The 16226-nt window shown below is 34.2% G+C and overlaps 1 protein-coding gene across 5 annotated transcripts in view; it reads right to left on the bottom strand.

Annotated features, from left to right (window-relative positions):
- ATRNL1 (attractin like 1) overlaps positions 1–16226 on the bottom strand; it is an 802632-nt gene that overhangs the window by 587119 nt on the left and 199287 nt on the right. For all 5 annotated transcript variants that reach the window (XM_025273995.3, XM_025273996.3, XM_044935104.2 and 2 more), the window contains exon 19: positions 452–589. In XM_025273995.3, the coding sequence (XP_025129780.3) occupies positions 452–589 (138 nt within the window). The remainder of the gene's footprint in view (positions 1–451; positions 590–16226) is intronic.

Here is a 16226-nt window from a genome sequence, read left to right as displayed (position 1 = left end):
TTCCAAACCCATTGTCTTAAACCTTATGCTATATCACCTTGTCAAAAACAAACAAAAACTTACCAGATATAAGGAATACACAAAATCTTTATTTCTTATTTCTAAATTAAAATGTAAAGTGATCACTTACTATTATTAAAAATAAGTTATAAGCAGTGATTTTTTCAGAATACTGAGATGACACATAATTTCTAAATTTAATTTGTCTGCATCTGCTGTTTCCTATTGCAAATATGTATTCATTTTCAAATAAGAAAAAGTAGGAGTTTCTTAAAGCAAGTATATCACAGAATTTTTATAGTTCATAGTCCTCAATAAATATATATTATCTTCCAAAAATGCTCAATGAAAAAAACTTCTTTAATAAAATATAATTTCCACAAGGGGCTCATCTTTCTTAATTTTCTTTCCTATAGTAAAACTACATTGAAGTGAAAGAAAAAATAATTACCTGTACACTGTCCTCCATTGGTTGGATCTCCATAATAACCTGGCATGCAGTCTTGACACTGCTTCCCTGTGGTAAGATTTTTACACTGTTCGCATACATTATTATTGATGCAAGTGCTGTGTCCATTACACTGGCAAGCTAAAGAAAACAGTAAAAAAAAAAAAAAAAAAGGTTGATAATATCTACATAACAATATCAAGTATAACTGCCATAAAGAATTTATTTTACAAATCTGAATGACAGCAAAGTACAAATGGCATTTCCCAAGTGTTTTTTCTTTTTTTTTTTTTAATATACGTCTCAAAATATTAACATGGGACAAATTTTGCCTACGATCTGTAAAACGTAACAGCTAAAAATTCAAGTGAAACATAAAAGTTATAGCTAAGGAGAGAATGGAAAGTCAAACTGTTATTTGCTCAGTCATTTGACTCTTTTCAACCCCAGGAACTGTAGCCCACCAGGCTCCTCTGTCCATGGAATTCTCTAGAATAATGGAGTAGGTAGCCATTCTCTTCTCCAGGAGATCTTCCCAAACCAGGGATCAAACCTGGGTCTCCCAAACTGCACCCAGATTCTTTACCATCTGAGCCACCAGGAGGGAATACATTTTAACATACTCCTTAAAGATGCATGTGACTGTTATGTCTATTAAGTTAACACAACAATAAATAACATAGCTCTGATAAAGATGCTAAAATGTATCAACTGTCCTTAGGTATAATAAAAAAGGATCAGTAAACACAGAAAACTGTGTGATGCTAAGGCCTTACTTCAAGAAAATACATCAGTGTAAAATTTAACATAGTACTTTTAAATTAATTTGGATAAATGTTTATCTTCTTGGGCAAAAAAAGCTTCAAGGCTTACTAGAAATTTTACTTGAAATGTGAACTAAAACAAAGAAATTTGAAGCATGAGATATTTTATATCTTGATATCAGATCTAATATATTTTCATATTAATATTACAATAGAATTTTAAAATTTCAGATGAGAAGTAAAATTTATATATGAAAGCTCCTGTTTATTGTCTATTGGGGGCATAATATTAACTTTGGTAACTTTTTGTAGAAACATCATCATCATTTTCATCATTATTACGACTATGCATTTAATTAGCGCCCTTACCTCAAACCAGTAAAGCCACTATTATTAAATCGACTGCAATAGTCTGTGCTGTTATCTATTCTGCTTTGTCAGTTCACATACTGCATCAGTTTTCTTAAATATTGTAACTACTACCCCACTGCAAGATAGAATATCAAGTGGTATACATGAATTACGTAATTTAATCCTCACAACAGTTTTGTATAGAAGGTACTAGTCTCAGGATTGTTTCCAAGATCAAGAAGCTGGGATTAAGCAACACATCTCATCAGTAGCAGCAATAAACACACAATCAGGATGTATGAATCAAAGATCAGATATTAAATTTCATACATACTCTATATAGAAAATTTGAAAGTAAGAGGGAAATCCCAAGAGACTAGGTCATCAACATGAGTTAACATCAAAGGGTAAAGAAAAAGAGTAAAAAAATAAATACGTATATCTTACAGAAATTTTCAGAGGCATAATTCTAATATATGTAACATAGTATAAAAATGGCATGCAGCCATCAGGGAAAAATGGGACAATAATCTTACTCCTAATAAAACTGAGAGAATTACAATATAGTTTTCAAACTTTATATTATAAAACAGCTTGGAGAAAATTTAATAACAAGAAAACCATTCATAATAAATTAAGTAAAATAAGAAATCAAACATTGTATCTAAGTGAAGTGACGTGAAAGTTGCTCAGTTATGTCTGACTCTTTGTGACCCCTTGGACTATACAGTCCATGGAATTCTCCAGGCAAGAATACTGGAGTGGGTAGCCTTTCCCTTCTCCAGGGGATCTTCCCAACCCAGGGACCAAACCCAGGTCTCCTGCATTGCAGGCGGATTCTGTACCAGTTGAGCCACAAGGGAAGCCCAAGAATACTGGATTCAGTAGCCAACCCTTCTCCAGGGGATCTTTCTGACCCATATCTAGAATTACCACACTTATGTTTTGAAATGTATAAATATGCCCATGGAAAATGGTGGTTATCTTTAGTAAGATTTTTCTACATCATCAATTTTCTACTATAAATTCATATTACTATTATAATAAGAAAAAATAATGATAAGAACTTTAATTTTTTAAAATTGTGCTTAAATTTTTAAGTCATTTTTTATAGAAAATTTTATGTAAGGCCACTAGGGTTGATTCACTCAGGTTAAAAACAAAAGTTATTGAGTTCTTACTACATGTAAAGTATTATCTGAAAAAGTCAGAATAAGAGATAGGTTACTACAAGTATTTTTATGAAACCCCTGGCTACATTTTTTTCATCAGAAACATAAATGCCTTAACTTCTGAATAAAATTACTAAATTTAGTAATCTCATCTAATATCCTCCTCAGAGATTACCAATGAAATAATAAGAAAACTTGCCAGCAACAACAGGAATTGTAGTATGATGTTGCTGTTGTTGTAGCTGTTCAGTCTCTCAGTCGTGCCCTACTCTCTGTGACACCATGGACTGCAGCACACCAGGCTTCCCTGTCCTTCATCATTTCCTGGAGCTTGCTCAAACTCATGTCTGTAGACTTGGTGATGGCCATCCAACCATCTCATCCTCTGTCATCCGCTTCTTATCCTGGCTTCAGTCTTTCACAGCATCAGGGTCTTTTCTAATGATTTGGCTCTTCACATTAGGCGGCCAAAGTATTGGAGCTTCCGCTTCAGCATGAGTCCTTCCAACGAATACTCAGGACTGATTTCCTTTAGGATTAACTGGTTGGAACTCCTTGCAGTCCAAGGGACTTTCAAGAGTCTTCTCCAACACCACAGTTCAAAAGCATCAGTTCTTCAGAGCTCAGCTTTCTTTATAGTCCAAATCTCACATCCATACATGACCACTGGAAAACCATAGGTTTGACTAGACGGACTCTTATTGGCAAAGTGATGTCTCTGCTTTTTAATACACTGTCTGGGTTTGACATAGTTTTTCTCCCAAAGAGCAAGCATCTGTTAATTTCATAGCTACAGTCACCATCTGTAGTGATTTTGGAGCCCAAGAAAATAAAGTTTGTCACTGTTTCCATTGTTTTTTCATCTTTTGCCATGAAGTGATGGGATCAAATGCCATGATCTTAGTTTTTTGAATGTTGAGTTTTAAACCAGTTTTTTCACCCTCCTCTTTTATCGAGAGGTTTTTTCATTCCTCCTCAGTTTCTGCCATAAGAGTGCTGTCATCTGCATATTATCTGAGGTTATTGATATTACTCCCAGCAATCTTGATTTCAGCTTGTGCTTCATCCAGTACGGCATTTTGCAATAATAAGTTAAATACGCAGAGTGACAATATACAGCCTTGACATAACCCTTTCCCAATTTGGATCCAGTCTGTTGTTTATCTGGTTCTAACCGTTGCTTCTTGACTGGCATATGTGTTTCTAGGAGGCAGGTAAGGTGGTCTGGTATTCCCATCGCTCTAAGAATTTTCCACAGTTTGTTGTGACCCATACAGTCAAAGGCTTTAGTGTGGTCAATGAAGCAGAAGTAGATGTTTCCCTGGAATTCTCTTGCTTTTTCCATGATCCAACAGATGTTGGATGACAACTACATAAATAAAACTAGAAAGTAGAAACCTACTATATCTCTTGGAATTAAAGGAGGACTTCTGGCATAATGCCACTCAACTGTAACCTTCCTAAAAGTGAGAAGTTCTGAAGGCAGCTCTGGGTTATGGTGCAATCAAGAAGCATATCATTGGTAGCCTCCATACTGCTGCTAGAATGTGATATGGCAAAGTCTAAGGTTCCAAGTAATGAATATACCATACAGAAGGCTGATATAATTTAGACCTAACTGCTGCAAAATTTCCAGAAAAAAAAATATATATGGTCATTCTTGCAGTTTGTAACTAGTATGGCAAAGAAGGCATGTGATAGAGAGCAGGACCCAGGAGTAACGACTGTATCAAACATACAGGAAAAGGACACACCACGAAACCTAGGACGATGCTCTATTTTCCACTACCATCGGCTTGTTGGATCAAAGGGTAATGTAAGCTTGTACCTAACAGTTCTTCCAGGATTCACTGTTACTTGAACAGTTCTAGTAACAATTTGGTTCTGTAACATGAGTGAAACTAAAGAGAAGTCATCCATATTGTTTTGTTTAAATTTTAAAACTAGTCCAGATGGCTCTTCACATATATACATACAAACAGAAAAAAACTCAAAACAGAACATAATGAAAAATACATTTGATATGCAAATAAAATACATAGTTTTGAAAAATATGTGTTCTCTAAAACAGATGTAAGACATTAAAAAATATATGCTTGGCATTCTCAATAAAACTCAAAAAAATACACACAGAAAGTCAAGACTAAAATTTACCCAAAACTTTTTTTTCAAAACATAGCCCTTTAAAAGAAAAGGGAATTATCATTGCTAAAAATAAAACTGGGATTCAAAAGAAGAATGTTAAAGAGAAGCTTGAGCTAGTGACAGAACTTTACTATACATGGGACTAGACAAGCAAGAGCTAGTGGGTTTGGGTTTCAAAACCTAGAGGACCAGGAGATATAATCTCTGGCATACTTAAGAGATAACCTGAACCATATTTATAATGCTTAAAGCCTTCAAGTGTAGCCTCTCTCTGTGTAAAAGGTACTGCTGCTGCTGCTGCTAAGTCACTTCAGTCGTGTCCAATTCTGTGCGACCCCATAGACGGCAGCCCACCAGGCTCCCCGTCCCTGGGATTCTCCAGGCAAGAACACTGGAGTGGATTGCCATTTCCTTCTCCAATGCATGGAAGTAAAAAGTGAAAGTGAAGTTGCTCAGTCATGTCCGACTCTTAGCGACCCCATGGACTGCAGCCTACCAGGCTCCTCCATGCATGGGATTTTCCAGGCAAGAGTACTGGAGTGGGGTGCCATTGCCTTCTCCAGTAAAAGGTACTAAAATACATCAAAGCCCAAAGAAGCAGAAAAGAACATTAAGTCCACTGGCATATTGCATAGAAGACAAAAGTCACTTATGATAGCCTGTGCCAGTCAGATGGGTTGGGTTGAAATTTACATTGTCTATATGGTAGAGAAACCTCAACATTAAACAACAGTATTAAAACCTGCTCTGTAAATAAGAAAAGCCTCATGCAGCTTGCAAAAGCAGTTTTAAATGGCCTCTTGAAATATTTCTTCAACTCAGGTCACACAAGTATGTCAGGCTCTGCAGACCATGGAATCTCTTCACAACTACCATTGCTGCCTTTGTAGTGCAAAAGTAATCACATACAATACACAGACAATTGATAATAGCTATAATCCAGTAAAATTATATTCATAAAAATAGGCAATCAACAGGTTTGGCCATCAGACCTTGGTCTGCAAATCCTTGATACAGAAAAAAACCAACAACGCTTACTGAATTAAACCTCAAAATGAATAATTATAAGCCACATAAAGGAGAGTCAAGAAAAAGAGAGGGAGATAATAAAAATGAGAACCAACACCCTAAGAATTTGAGTAAAAGAACAGTTACAAGACAATAAAAGTATTCAAAACAAAAGCAAAAAAACTGAGAAAACCAAGTTTAAGGAAGTAAAGGTGGGTATTACTAGATTACAGTCTCATCAAAAAGAAAATATCAAAAAATATAAAAATTATAAAAAATAACTAATGGAAGCGATAAAAATAGAACAATAACTGAAATGAAGGACTTCCCTGATGGTCCAATGGTTAAGGCCCCATACTTTCACTGCAGGAGGCACAGGTTCAATCCCTGGTTGGGAAACTAAGTTCCTGCATGCCATGCAGTGTGGCTAAAAAAAACAAAAAGTAAACAGAATTCTACAAACACTGGGGGGAAAAAAGCATTACAAAAACTGAAATGAAAATATACTACAGAGAGAGATTCAACAGTTAATCTGAACTGTCAGAAGAATTAGAAAATGTGAAGAGAGATCAATAGAAACCATGTCAGCTGAAGGACAGAGAAAATAAAATGAAGAAAAATGAACAAAGCCTCAGTGGGAAACCATGAAAAGAGCCAATCTATACGTAATGGGAATGTCGGGGGGATAGGAAAGAGACGAAGGCTAAAATTTACTTGAAGAAATAATTCCTTAAAAGTCACCAAATTTGATAAAAATATTAATCTACACATCCAATAAGCCTGAATATTCACCGGAAGGACTGATGCTGAAGCTGAAACTCCAATACTTTGGCCACCTGATGAGAAGAACTGACTCATTTGAAAAGACCCTGATGCTGGGAAAGATTGAAGGCAGGAGGAGAAGGGGATGACAGAGGATGAGATGGTTGGATGGCATCACCGACTCAATGGACATGAGTCTGAGGAAGCTCTGGGAGGTGGTGATGGACAGGGAAGCCAGACGTGCTGCAGTCCATGGGGTCACAGAGTCACACACAACTGAGCAACAGAACTGAACCAAGACGCCTAATGAACTTTAACTACAATACATATGAAGAGATTGACAAATACATTATAATAAAAGTGATGAAAGGCAAAGACAAGTAGAAAATCTTGAAAGCAGCAGGAGAAAATATTACTTCTCACTTACAAAAATCCCAATAAGATTAATAACTAACTTTTAATCAAGAAAAACGGAGGTCAGTAGGCATTAGAATAATATATTCAAAGTTCTCAAAAAAAGAACACATAATCAACCAAAAATTTTCTACCAACAAAACCACTTCTCAAAAATTAAAGCAGAACATTCACAGATGAACAAAAATTGAGAGAATTCACTGCCAGGAGATATACCTTACAAGAAATACTAAAGCAAGCTCTTGAAGGAGAAGGCATATGATACCAGACAGTAATTTAACTCCACAAAATAAAACAAAGAGCACCAATAACTGTCATTTATAAAAGAAGGTAAAAACATGTATTTTGTCTCCTTTCTTCTTTTACCTGATTTTTACAGGTTGCATTTTAAATGATATAAGGGTATTATTGGGCCTATAAAACATAAAATTGAAAGTACTTCCCAATAACAGCACAGAGGAAGTGCATGGGAAAAAAAAAATCTCTATTGGTCTAAGGATATAATGTGGTATTACTGGATGGCTAACACAGATTCACAGGAACAAATGAAGAAAACTAGAAACGGTAAATACAAAGATTAACGAAAGCTAAAAGTAAATACTCATCCTCCTTTTTTCCCTCAGATTCTTTAAAAGACATGAAATTATATAAAGTGATAACTGTAAAATGTACTCTTTGGTTTGCAACATATATCGATGTAATATATATGATGATACCACAAAAAGAGAAGAAAGAAATTAGACCTATAAAAGTAATATCATTTTATCTCATTGGAATTATGTTAGCATAAATGAAGCATATCTTAATAAGTTAAGATATATAAAGAAAACCCTGGAGTAACCACTAAGAATATAGTTCATAAAATATAATGAAAAAGTTATTAAAAATTAAAATGTGATATTATAAAATATTTACTTACTGCTAAATAAATACATGAAAAGTGGAAGAACCACATTCATCATATACAGGGGAAAAATAACATAAATCCAATTACATAAAAAAATAACATTAAATGTGAATAGATCAAATGATTCAATCAAAAGGCAGAAAAGACAGACTAGATGAAAGACAAAGAGCTAACTATGTATCCTTTATAGGAGATACATGTAAATATTTACATACAAACAGCAACCACAAGAAAGTTGGGATGGCTTTTAAAATGTTACCAGAGATGAAGAGGGACATTTTATAATGATAAAGAGGACAATCCATCAATAAGATATAAAAATTGTAAACATACATGCATCTAACAACAGAGCCTTAAAACTACATGGAGCAATCACTGCCAGAAATTAAAATAGAAATAAAGAATTCAACTCTAAAAATAGTTGGAGACTTCAATACTTCACTTTCAATAGTGAATAAAAGAACTAGACAGATGATCAGCGAGGGATTAGAAGACTTAGAAAATGCTATAAACCAATTGGACCAAATAGAAATAAATTTAAAAATCCATTTAACAACAGAATATACTTTATTCTCAATTACACATAAAAAACTCATCCTCCTCAGGTCTTAAACCTCAATAAATTTAAAAGGACTGAAGTAATATAAAGTATGTTCTCTAACTACAATGGAATGAAATTAGAAATCTATGGAAAAACCACAAATTATGGAAATTAAGCTACACAATTCTAAGTAACAAATGGATCAAAAACAATCATAGGAAACTTAAAAATTACTTTCAGGTAAACTAAAATAAAGCATAACATACCAAAAATCTTACAAGATACAGCCAAAAGACTGTTCAGAAAGAGATTTATATTGTAAAAGCCTTCATTCAAAAACAAAAAAGGTCTCATATCAACCTAACTTTGCACCTTAATAAACTAAAAAATTAATAGAAAAGTAAACTGAAAGCATGTAAAAGAAAGGAAATTAATAAAAATCAGAGTGAAAAAAAATAAAATAAAATGCAGAGTAGGAAAAGAATAAAGAAAATCAATAAGCTAAATACAAACTGTTCTTTGCAATGTGCAACAAAATCAACAAAGCTTTAGCTAGACTAACAAAGAAATTTAAGAAGACGCATTATTAAAATCAGTAATGAAAGATGAGACATACTACTGATAAAGACGAGGAAAAAAGACTATAGGGGAACACTATGAGCAGCTGTATGTCAATAAAGCAGATAACCTAGATGAAAGGGGGAGATTCCTAGAAAGATACTACCAAGAAAATATGCATAGGCTATAACAGTAAGGAGACTGAGTTACAAATCAACAAAGTGCCAGAAAAGAGTAGCCCAAAAGCAGGAGGCTTAACTCAGTAATTCTACCAAACACTTTAAGGAGAATTAACAATTATTCACAAACATTTCCAAAACACAGAAGCAAAGCGAACTTAACAAACTAGGAACAGCAGGCAATTGTTTTAACCTGATAAAGGACATATATAAAAACTTCATAGCTAACATCATATTTAATGGTGAAAGATTGAAAGCTTTCCTTTTAAGGTCAGGACCAAGACAAAATTGTCCTCACTTGTCACTTCTAACAGCAGTGTACTGGAGGTTCTGGACAGGGCAATTAGGCAAGAAAAAGAAAAAAAAAAGGCAACCAGATTTAAAAAGAAAAAAACTAACTTTGCTTCCACATGACATAATCTCGCATACAGAAAACTAAGAAATCTATAAAAATTATTTAATTTACTGGAGATCAGCCCTGGGTGTTCTTTGGAAGGAATGATGCTAAAGCTGAAACTCCAGTACTTTGGCCACCTCATGCGAAGAGTTGACTCATTGGAAAAGACTCTGATGCTGGGAGAGATTAGGGGCAAGAGGAGAAGGGGATGACAGAGGATGAGATGGCTGGATGGCATCACCGACTCAATGGACATGAGTTTGAGTGAACTCCGGGAGTTGGTGATGGACAGGAATGCCTGGCGTGCTGCAATTCATGGGGTTGCAAAGAGTCAGACATGACTGAGCGACTGAACTGAACTGAACTGAATGTCCTCAAGAATGTTACAGGTTTTTTACAGAGAAATCAGTTTCATTGTATTGATATACATTTACAATGAAAAATTTGAAAATGAAGTTAAGAAAACTATAAAATATCATTGAAAAAAGTTAGTGAAAAGGCTTCTGTATTCATGAGTTAGAGGACTTCAAATTAGGATAGCAATTCATCCTAACTGATCTGCATATTCAATGCAAATTCCAAAAGATTTCTTTTTCACAGGAATAAACAGCAGGTCCTAAAATTCATATTGAGAAACAGAAGCCCAGACTAGGCAAAAAAGTCTTGATAACAACAGAGTTAAAGGTACTGACACTTCCCAATTTCAAAACTTATTTCAATGTCTTAATAATCAAACCATGCATCATTGTCATAAGGATAGACATATAGATCATGAAACAGAATTAGATACAGAAATAATACCATACATCTATGGCCTATCGATATTCAACAAAGGTGTCAACACGTTTAAATGGGGAAATAAGAGTCTTTTCAACAAATGGTGCTGGGACAGCTTGATATTCACATACAGAAGGATGAATTTGGACCCACACTTCACAACATATAAAAATTAACTTAAAATGACCAAAAACTTGAGAACTAAAATTATAAAAATGTTAGAAGAAAATATAGATATAAATCTTCATGACTTTGGATTAGGTGACAGTTTCTTAGATATGACATCAAAAGCTTAAGTAAACTAACAGAAAGAGATATACTAGACACCTTCAAAATAAAAAATTTTTAAAAACTGTGTCTCTGTGTACCCCAATGTTCATCACAGCACAAAGAATACATTTGAATCAGTTCTAATGAGGTGGATGAAACTGGGGCCTATTATACAGAGTGAAGTAAGCCTGAAATAAAAACACCAATAAAGTATACTAACGCATATATATGGAATTTAGAAAGATGGTAACGACAACCCTGTATGCGAGACAGCAAAAGAGACACTGATATATAGAACAGTCTTTTGGACTCTGTGGGAGAGGGAGGGTGGGGGATGATGTGGGAGAATGGCATTAAAACATGTATAATATCATATAAGACACGAATCGCCAGTCCAGGTTCGATGCAGGATACAGGAAGCTTGGGGCTAGTGCACTGGGATGACCCAGAGGGATGGTATGGGGAGAGAGGTGGGAGGGGGGTTCAGGATGGGGAACACATGTACACCCGTGGCGGATTTATGTTGATGTATGGCAAAACCAATACAACACTGTAAAGTAAAAAATAATAATAATAATTTTTTAAAAAGATACTTTAACTGCAAGTTAAAAAAAATAAAAACTGTGTCTCAAATGACACCATCAAGAAAGTGAAGACACAACCCACAGAATAGGGGAAAATATCTGAGAATCATATGTCTTATAAGGATCTCATACTCAGAACATATAAATAACTCTTACAATTCTACAATTTAAAAAACAACTTAATTTTTTAAGTGGGCAAATGATTTAAACAGACGTTTCCCATAGAAAGAACATGAGTAGCCATTAAGCAAATGAAAAGAACATCATAAGTCATAAAGGAAATATGAAACAAAACCACAATGAGCTACCACTTCACAGCAAGTAGGAGGATAATAAAGAAAATGATGAATAACCAGTATTGGTGAAGAGAGTTATTAGATCCAATACACACTGCTGGCTATAGCATAAAATGATGCAATAGCTCTGGGAAAAGTCTGGCAATTCCTTAAAAGGTAAAATATACATGTACCATTTACCAAAAACATCAACTCCTATATAAATACCAAAGAGAAAACATGTTCACACAAAAACTTACATACAAACGTTCATAGCAACAATATTCATAACAGCAAAAGAGTGGAAATAAGCTGAAGATCCATAAACTGATGAGGTATAAATATGTGGTATGCAATTTAATATTGAAAGTGAAGTGAAAGTGTCAGACGCTCAGTGGTATCCAACTCTCTGAGACCCCATGAACTATAGCCCACCAGGCTCCTCTGTTCGTTTGATTTGCCAGGTAAGACTACTGGAGTGGATTGCCATTTCCTTCTCCAGAATTTAATATTACTCAGTCATAAAAAAGATGTAAAGGAATGATATATGCCACAGTATGGATAAACCTCAAAAATGTATGCTAAATGAAAGAAGTCAGACACTAAAAGACACATTATTTGACTGCGTTTAAATGAAATGTCCAGAATAGACATACACAGAGAAAAGAAAGTAGATTAGTCATTTTCGGTATTAGAGGGGGAAATGAATAGATAGTGATTGGTAAAGGGTATGGAATTTTGTTTGGGGGTAATTGAAGTGCTCTGGAATTATATGATGGTTGCACACCCACTAGCCATACTAAAATCCATGGAATTGTACACTTTAAAATGAAAGATTGTATGTATGTGTCAATAAACAAAACAGAACTAATTGGATGAGATGAGAAATAATTCACCCTAATTCTTGCCATCTCTGTATGTACACCATTGATAATATTACTTTATCCTTGCTCTCACTGAAAAAGTACAATTTCTTCCCACTTTCTGAACATGGATTGGCATCAAGACTTTCAGAACAGTAGAATGTAGAAGTGATGGTATGGAAATTTTGAGCTTAGGCCTCAAGAGGAAAATATACTCTGCTCTCTCTCTCTCAGAGTTCTATTTTAAAAATACCATGTAGAGCAGCCCAGTCTACACTTCTGGAGGATAACAGACCAAATACAGCAGAGAACAATCATTTGTAGCTGAGGACTCCAAGATCAACCATTCAGTTCAGACTACCCGATATGTGAGTGAAGAATTCTGAGATCACCCAAAATCAGTAAAGTGGCCAGATAACTTGAACCACAAGAGAAAAATCAGGATAGTCTGGCAGAACTGCCTAGCAGAATTCAGGAAAACAGATGACGTAGAATCATGAATAAAACTGTTTTAATACACAAATCCTGAAGTGTTATGTTAAATAATGATAATTAAAACATAGTTCTAAAAGAAAATTGGAAAATTGTGAAGAAAGAATCAGCGAATTGAAATACCGATCAAGGGAGATACAAGGATGTAAAATACAGACAAGACAGTAAGAAAAGACGGGGACACGGTGAAAAAGCCTAACATAAGTGAAGCAAAGCCTTCAAATAGGATAGATGCAATATCTGAAGAGATAATGGCAGAAAAGTTTACAAACATGATGAGAAACATCTACAGAGCAAAAAGACTATACAATTCACAGTCATAATTTAAAAAAGGAAATGAATACTTAGATACATCATACTAAAATTACTGACATCTAAAAACTAAGGAAAAACATGTATTTTAAAAAGTCAGAGGGAAGAAAAAGACATGCTGCTTTCAAAAGAGAAACAAAAAAATCGATAAAGGATTCTTAAGAGAAAGTAGAAGCCAGAAGAATAAGAAATTAAATCTTCTAATTACTAAAAAAATATATCTATCAACATAGAATGCTATTACCAGTAAAAATATCCTTCAAATATGGACACACAATAAAAAATTTTTCAGATGTATGAAAGCCAACTTATAGCCACAATTTAGAAACACACCATTTTAAAATGTTACATAAAATTCATCAAGCTAAAGAAATGTTACAGAAAAAAAAAAATTCAGATCAATAGGAAACAGCGAAGTTCACAGAAAATGGTCAATCCATGGGTAAACAAAAAGATTTTTTATTACTATGATTTCCTTATGAGAAAGTTATCCTTATAAAGTAAAAAAAAAAATAATGTATTATGTGGTTAATAACATATACAGGAGTAAAATATATGGCAATAATTACACAAAGGACAGGAAAAGAGCAAAGGGATTACACTTGCGTAATATTCTTACCTTATACATGGAGCAGTATAACACTGATTCAAGGTAGACTGTGATAAGATAAAGATGACTATTACAATCACTACAGCAGTCACTAAAAAAAACACAAAAGAGGTATAGCTAAAAATCCAATAAAAGTGATAAAAGTGGACTTTAAAAACACTCAATTAATCTAAAAAAGGCAAAAGGAAGAACAAACACAGAGAAAAATAAAGGAAATTTTAAAAACCAATACTGTGAGGCCAGAACTAAACTCAATAATACCAATATTATATTAAATCTAAATTGACTACACAATTTGATAAAAGACAGAGACTATCAGAATAGATTTTAAAAACAAAAAAGCAAGTAGTGTATGCTATTTACAAGAAATTCATTGTAAATAAAAACACTAGAAGATTTCCACTTCTTCCCACGAAGGATCAATCACTGTGAGGACTGACCTCTACTGTAAACCATAAGGAAACTAAACAAAATATATGAAATGACTACTTTCAAATATAATAGGCAGTTCAGGAATGGCAGCCTTGAGGAAAAAGAAAACAAAATATGACTGCCTTGACTTGCTACCTGGAGGCAGATTTGAGGCTACAGTTCAGGGAAGGAACCCCAAACCCTCACATAGTTGAGGATAAAGATCAAAGTTCAGGGAGGCCATGGTTCCAGACCTTGAGAGGCAAATACTAGAGAACAGAGAGCTGCACTTAGCCATCTGCAAATGGGTGCCCTTGAATCTTTGGTTGAATAATGAACATAATGTGAAATTCTGTAAAGCTGGAGAAAGAACCATCAGAAAACAATATGTTAAAACAATGCCAAGAACTCATATAGGATTGGAAATAGCTTGTATTCCCACTAGTCGGAGTGAAGAGACCTCTTAATACAAAGGACATCATACAGAAGGCACTGTCTTAGTAGTGGGAATAAATTAACACTGAACTTAGAGCTGCTATGTACAGGCCTTGACAAATCTTACAAACAATCTACGAAGTAACATAACTTCATGGCAGAATAAAGTCCAACACACTAAAAGAAATAAAGCTGAATAACCTACAAAAAAATCACAATGTCCAGAAAATACCATCAAAAATAATCATCCTGGAAATTTTGATCCATGACCAGTAAATACACACACACACACACACACACACTCACACACACACACCCCAATAGAAACAGAGAAAACAGCATACCAGTTGGAATGAGTAGAGAAGGATTTTTAAAACAGCTATTTAAAGTATGCTTCATATACTCAAGAATACAAAGTAAAATATGAAAATGAGGAGAGAAATGGAAAATATAAAAATGACTAAAATTCAATTTATAAAGATTAAAAATACATACAAAATTTAAAATACATGTAGTAAGACAAGAATAGTCTTTCCAACAAATGGTGCTGGGACACTCAGATAGTCATGTACAAAAGAGTTAAATTGGGTCCCTATCTTATCCTACAGACAGTTAACTCAAAACAGATCAAAGACCTAAATGTAAGAGAGAAAACTACACATCTAAAAAGAAAATATAGATGAAAATCCTTGGGATCTTTTACTACACATGATTTCACAGGCATGAAAGCAACAGCACAAGAAAGAAAAGAAAAAACAGAAAAAAAATTATTAAAATTTAAAACTTGTGCTTCAAGGACACTACTAAGAAAGTGAAAAGACAGCCCACAGAATGGAAGAAGATACCTGCAAATCAATCTTTGGTAAGGGACTTATTATATTCAGAATATATAAAGAAGCTTTACAGTCCAATAATAAAAAGACAAATATCCCAATTAAACAGTGGGCAAAGAATCTGACAGACATTTCTCAAAAGAAGAAATATTGGTAGCTAATACACACATGAAAAGATGTTCAACATCATTACTCACCAAATAACTGCAAATCAAAACCACAGTGAGATACCACTTCACACCCACAACGATGACTATAATCGAAACAGTATGAAATAAGCAATGTGTGCAAGGATGTAGAACAATTGCAACCCTCATGCCTTGCTGGTGGAAATGTAAAATAATATAGCAGCTTTCAGTCAGGTGGTTCTTCCAAAGGTTAAACACAGGTACCATTTGACCCAGATATCCCATTCCCAGTATAATGAAAATATGTCCACACATAAACTTGTACATAGTATTCAAGAAGCGTATTTTAAAAACCAAAAATCAGAAACACTCAAATGTCCACCAAATAGCGAATGAATAAATAAAACATGGCATGTTCACATAATGGAATATTATTTGGTAACAAAGGGAAGTGAAGTACTGCTATAGGCCACAACATGGATAAACCTTGAACACATCATGCCAGTATGAAAGAAGCCAGTCAAAAGAACTACAACTAATTTATTAAGATGATCAGAAGGCAATCCATAGCTGACAAGGGTAGGCAGGGT

This window comes from Bubalus bubalis, chromosome 23 (genome assembly GCF_019923935.1).
Source record: "Bubalus bubalis isolate 160015118507 breed Murrah chromosome 23, NDDB_SH_1, whole genome shotgun sequence".
NCBI classification, from domain to species: Eukaryota; Metazoa; Chordata; class Mammalia; order Artiodactyla; family Bovidae; genus Bubalus; species Bubalus bubalis.
Note: the sequence above shows the minus strand (reverse complement) of the source record. Positions and strands in the feature narration are given on the sequence as shown.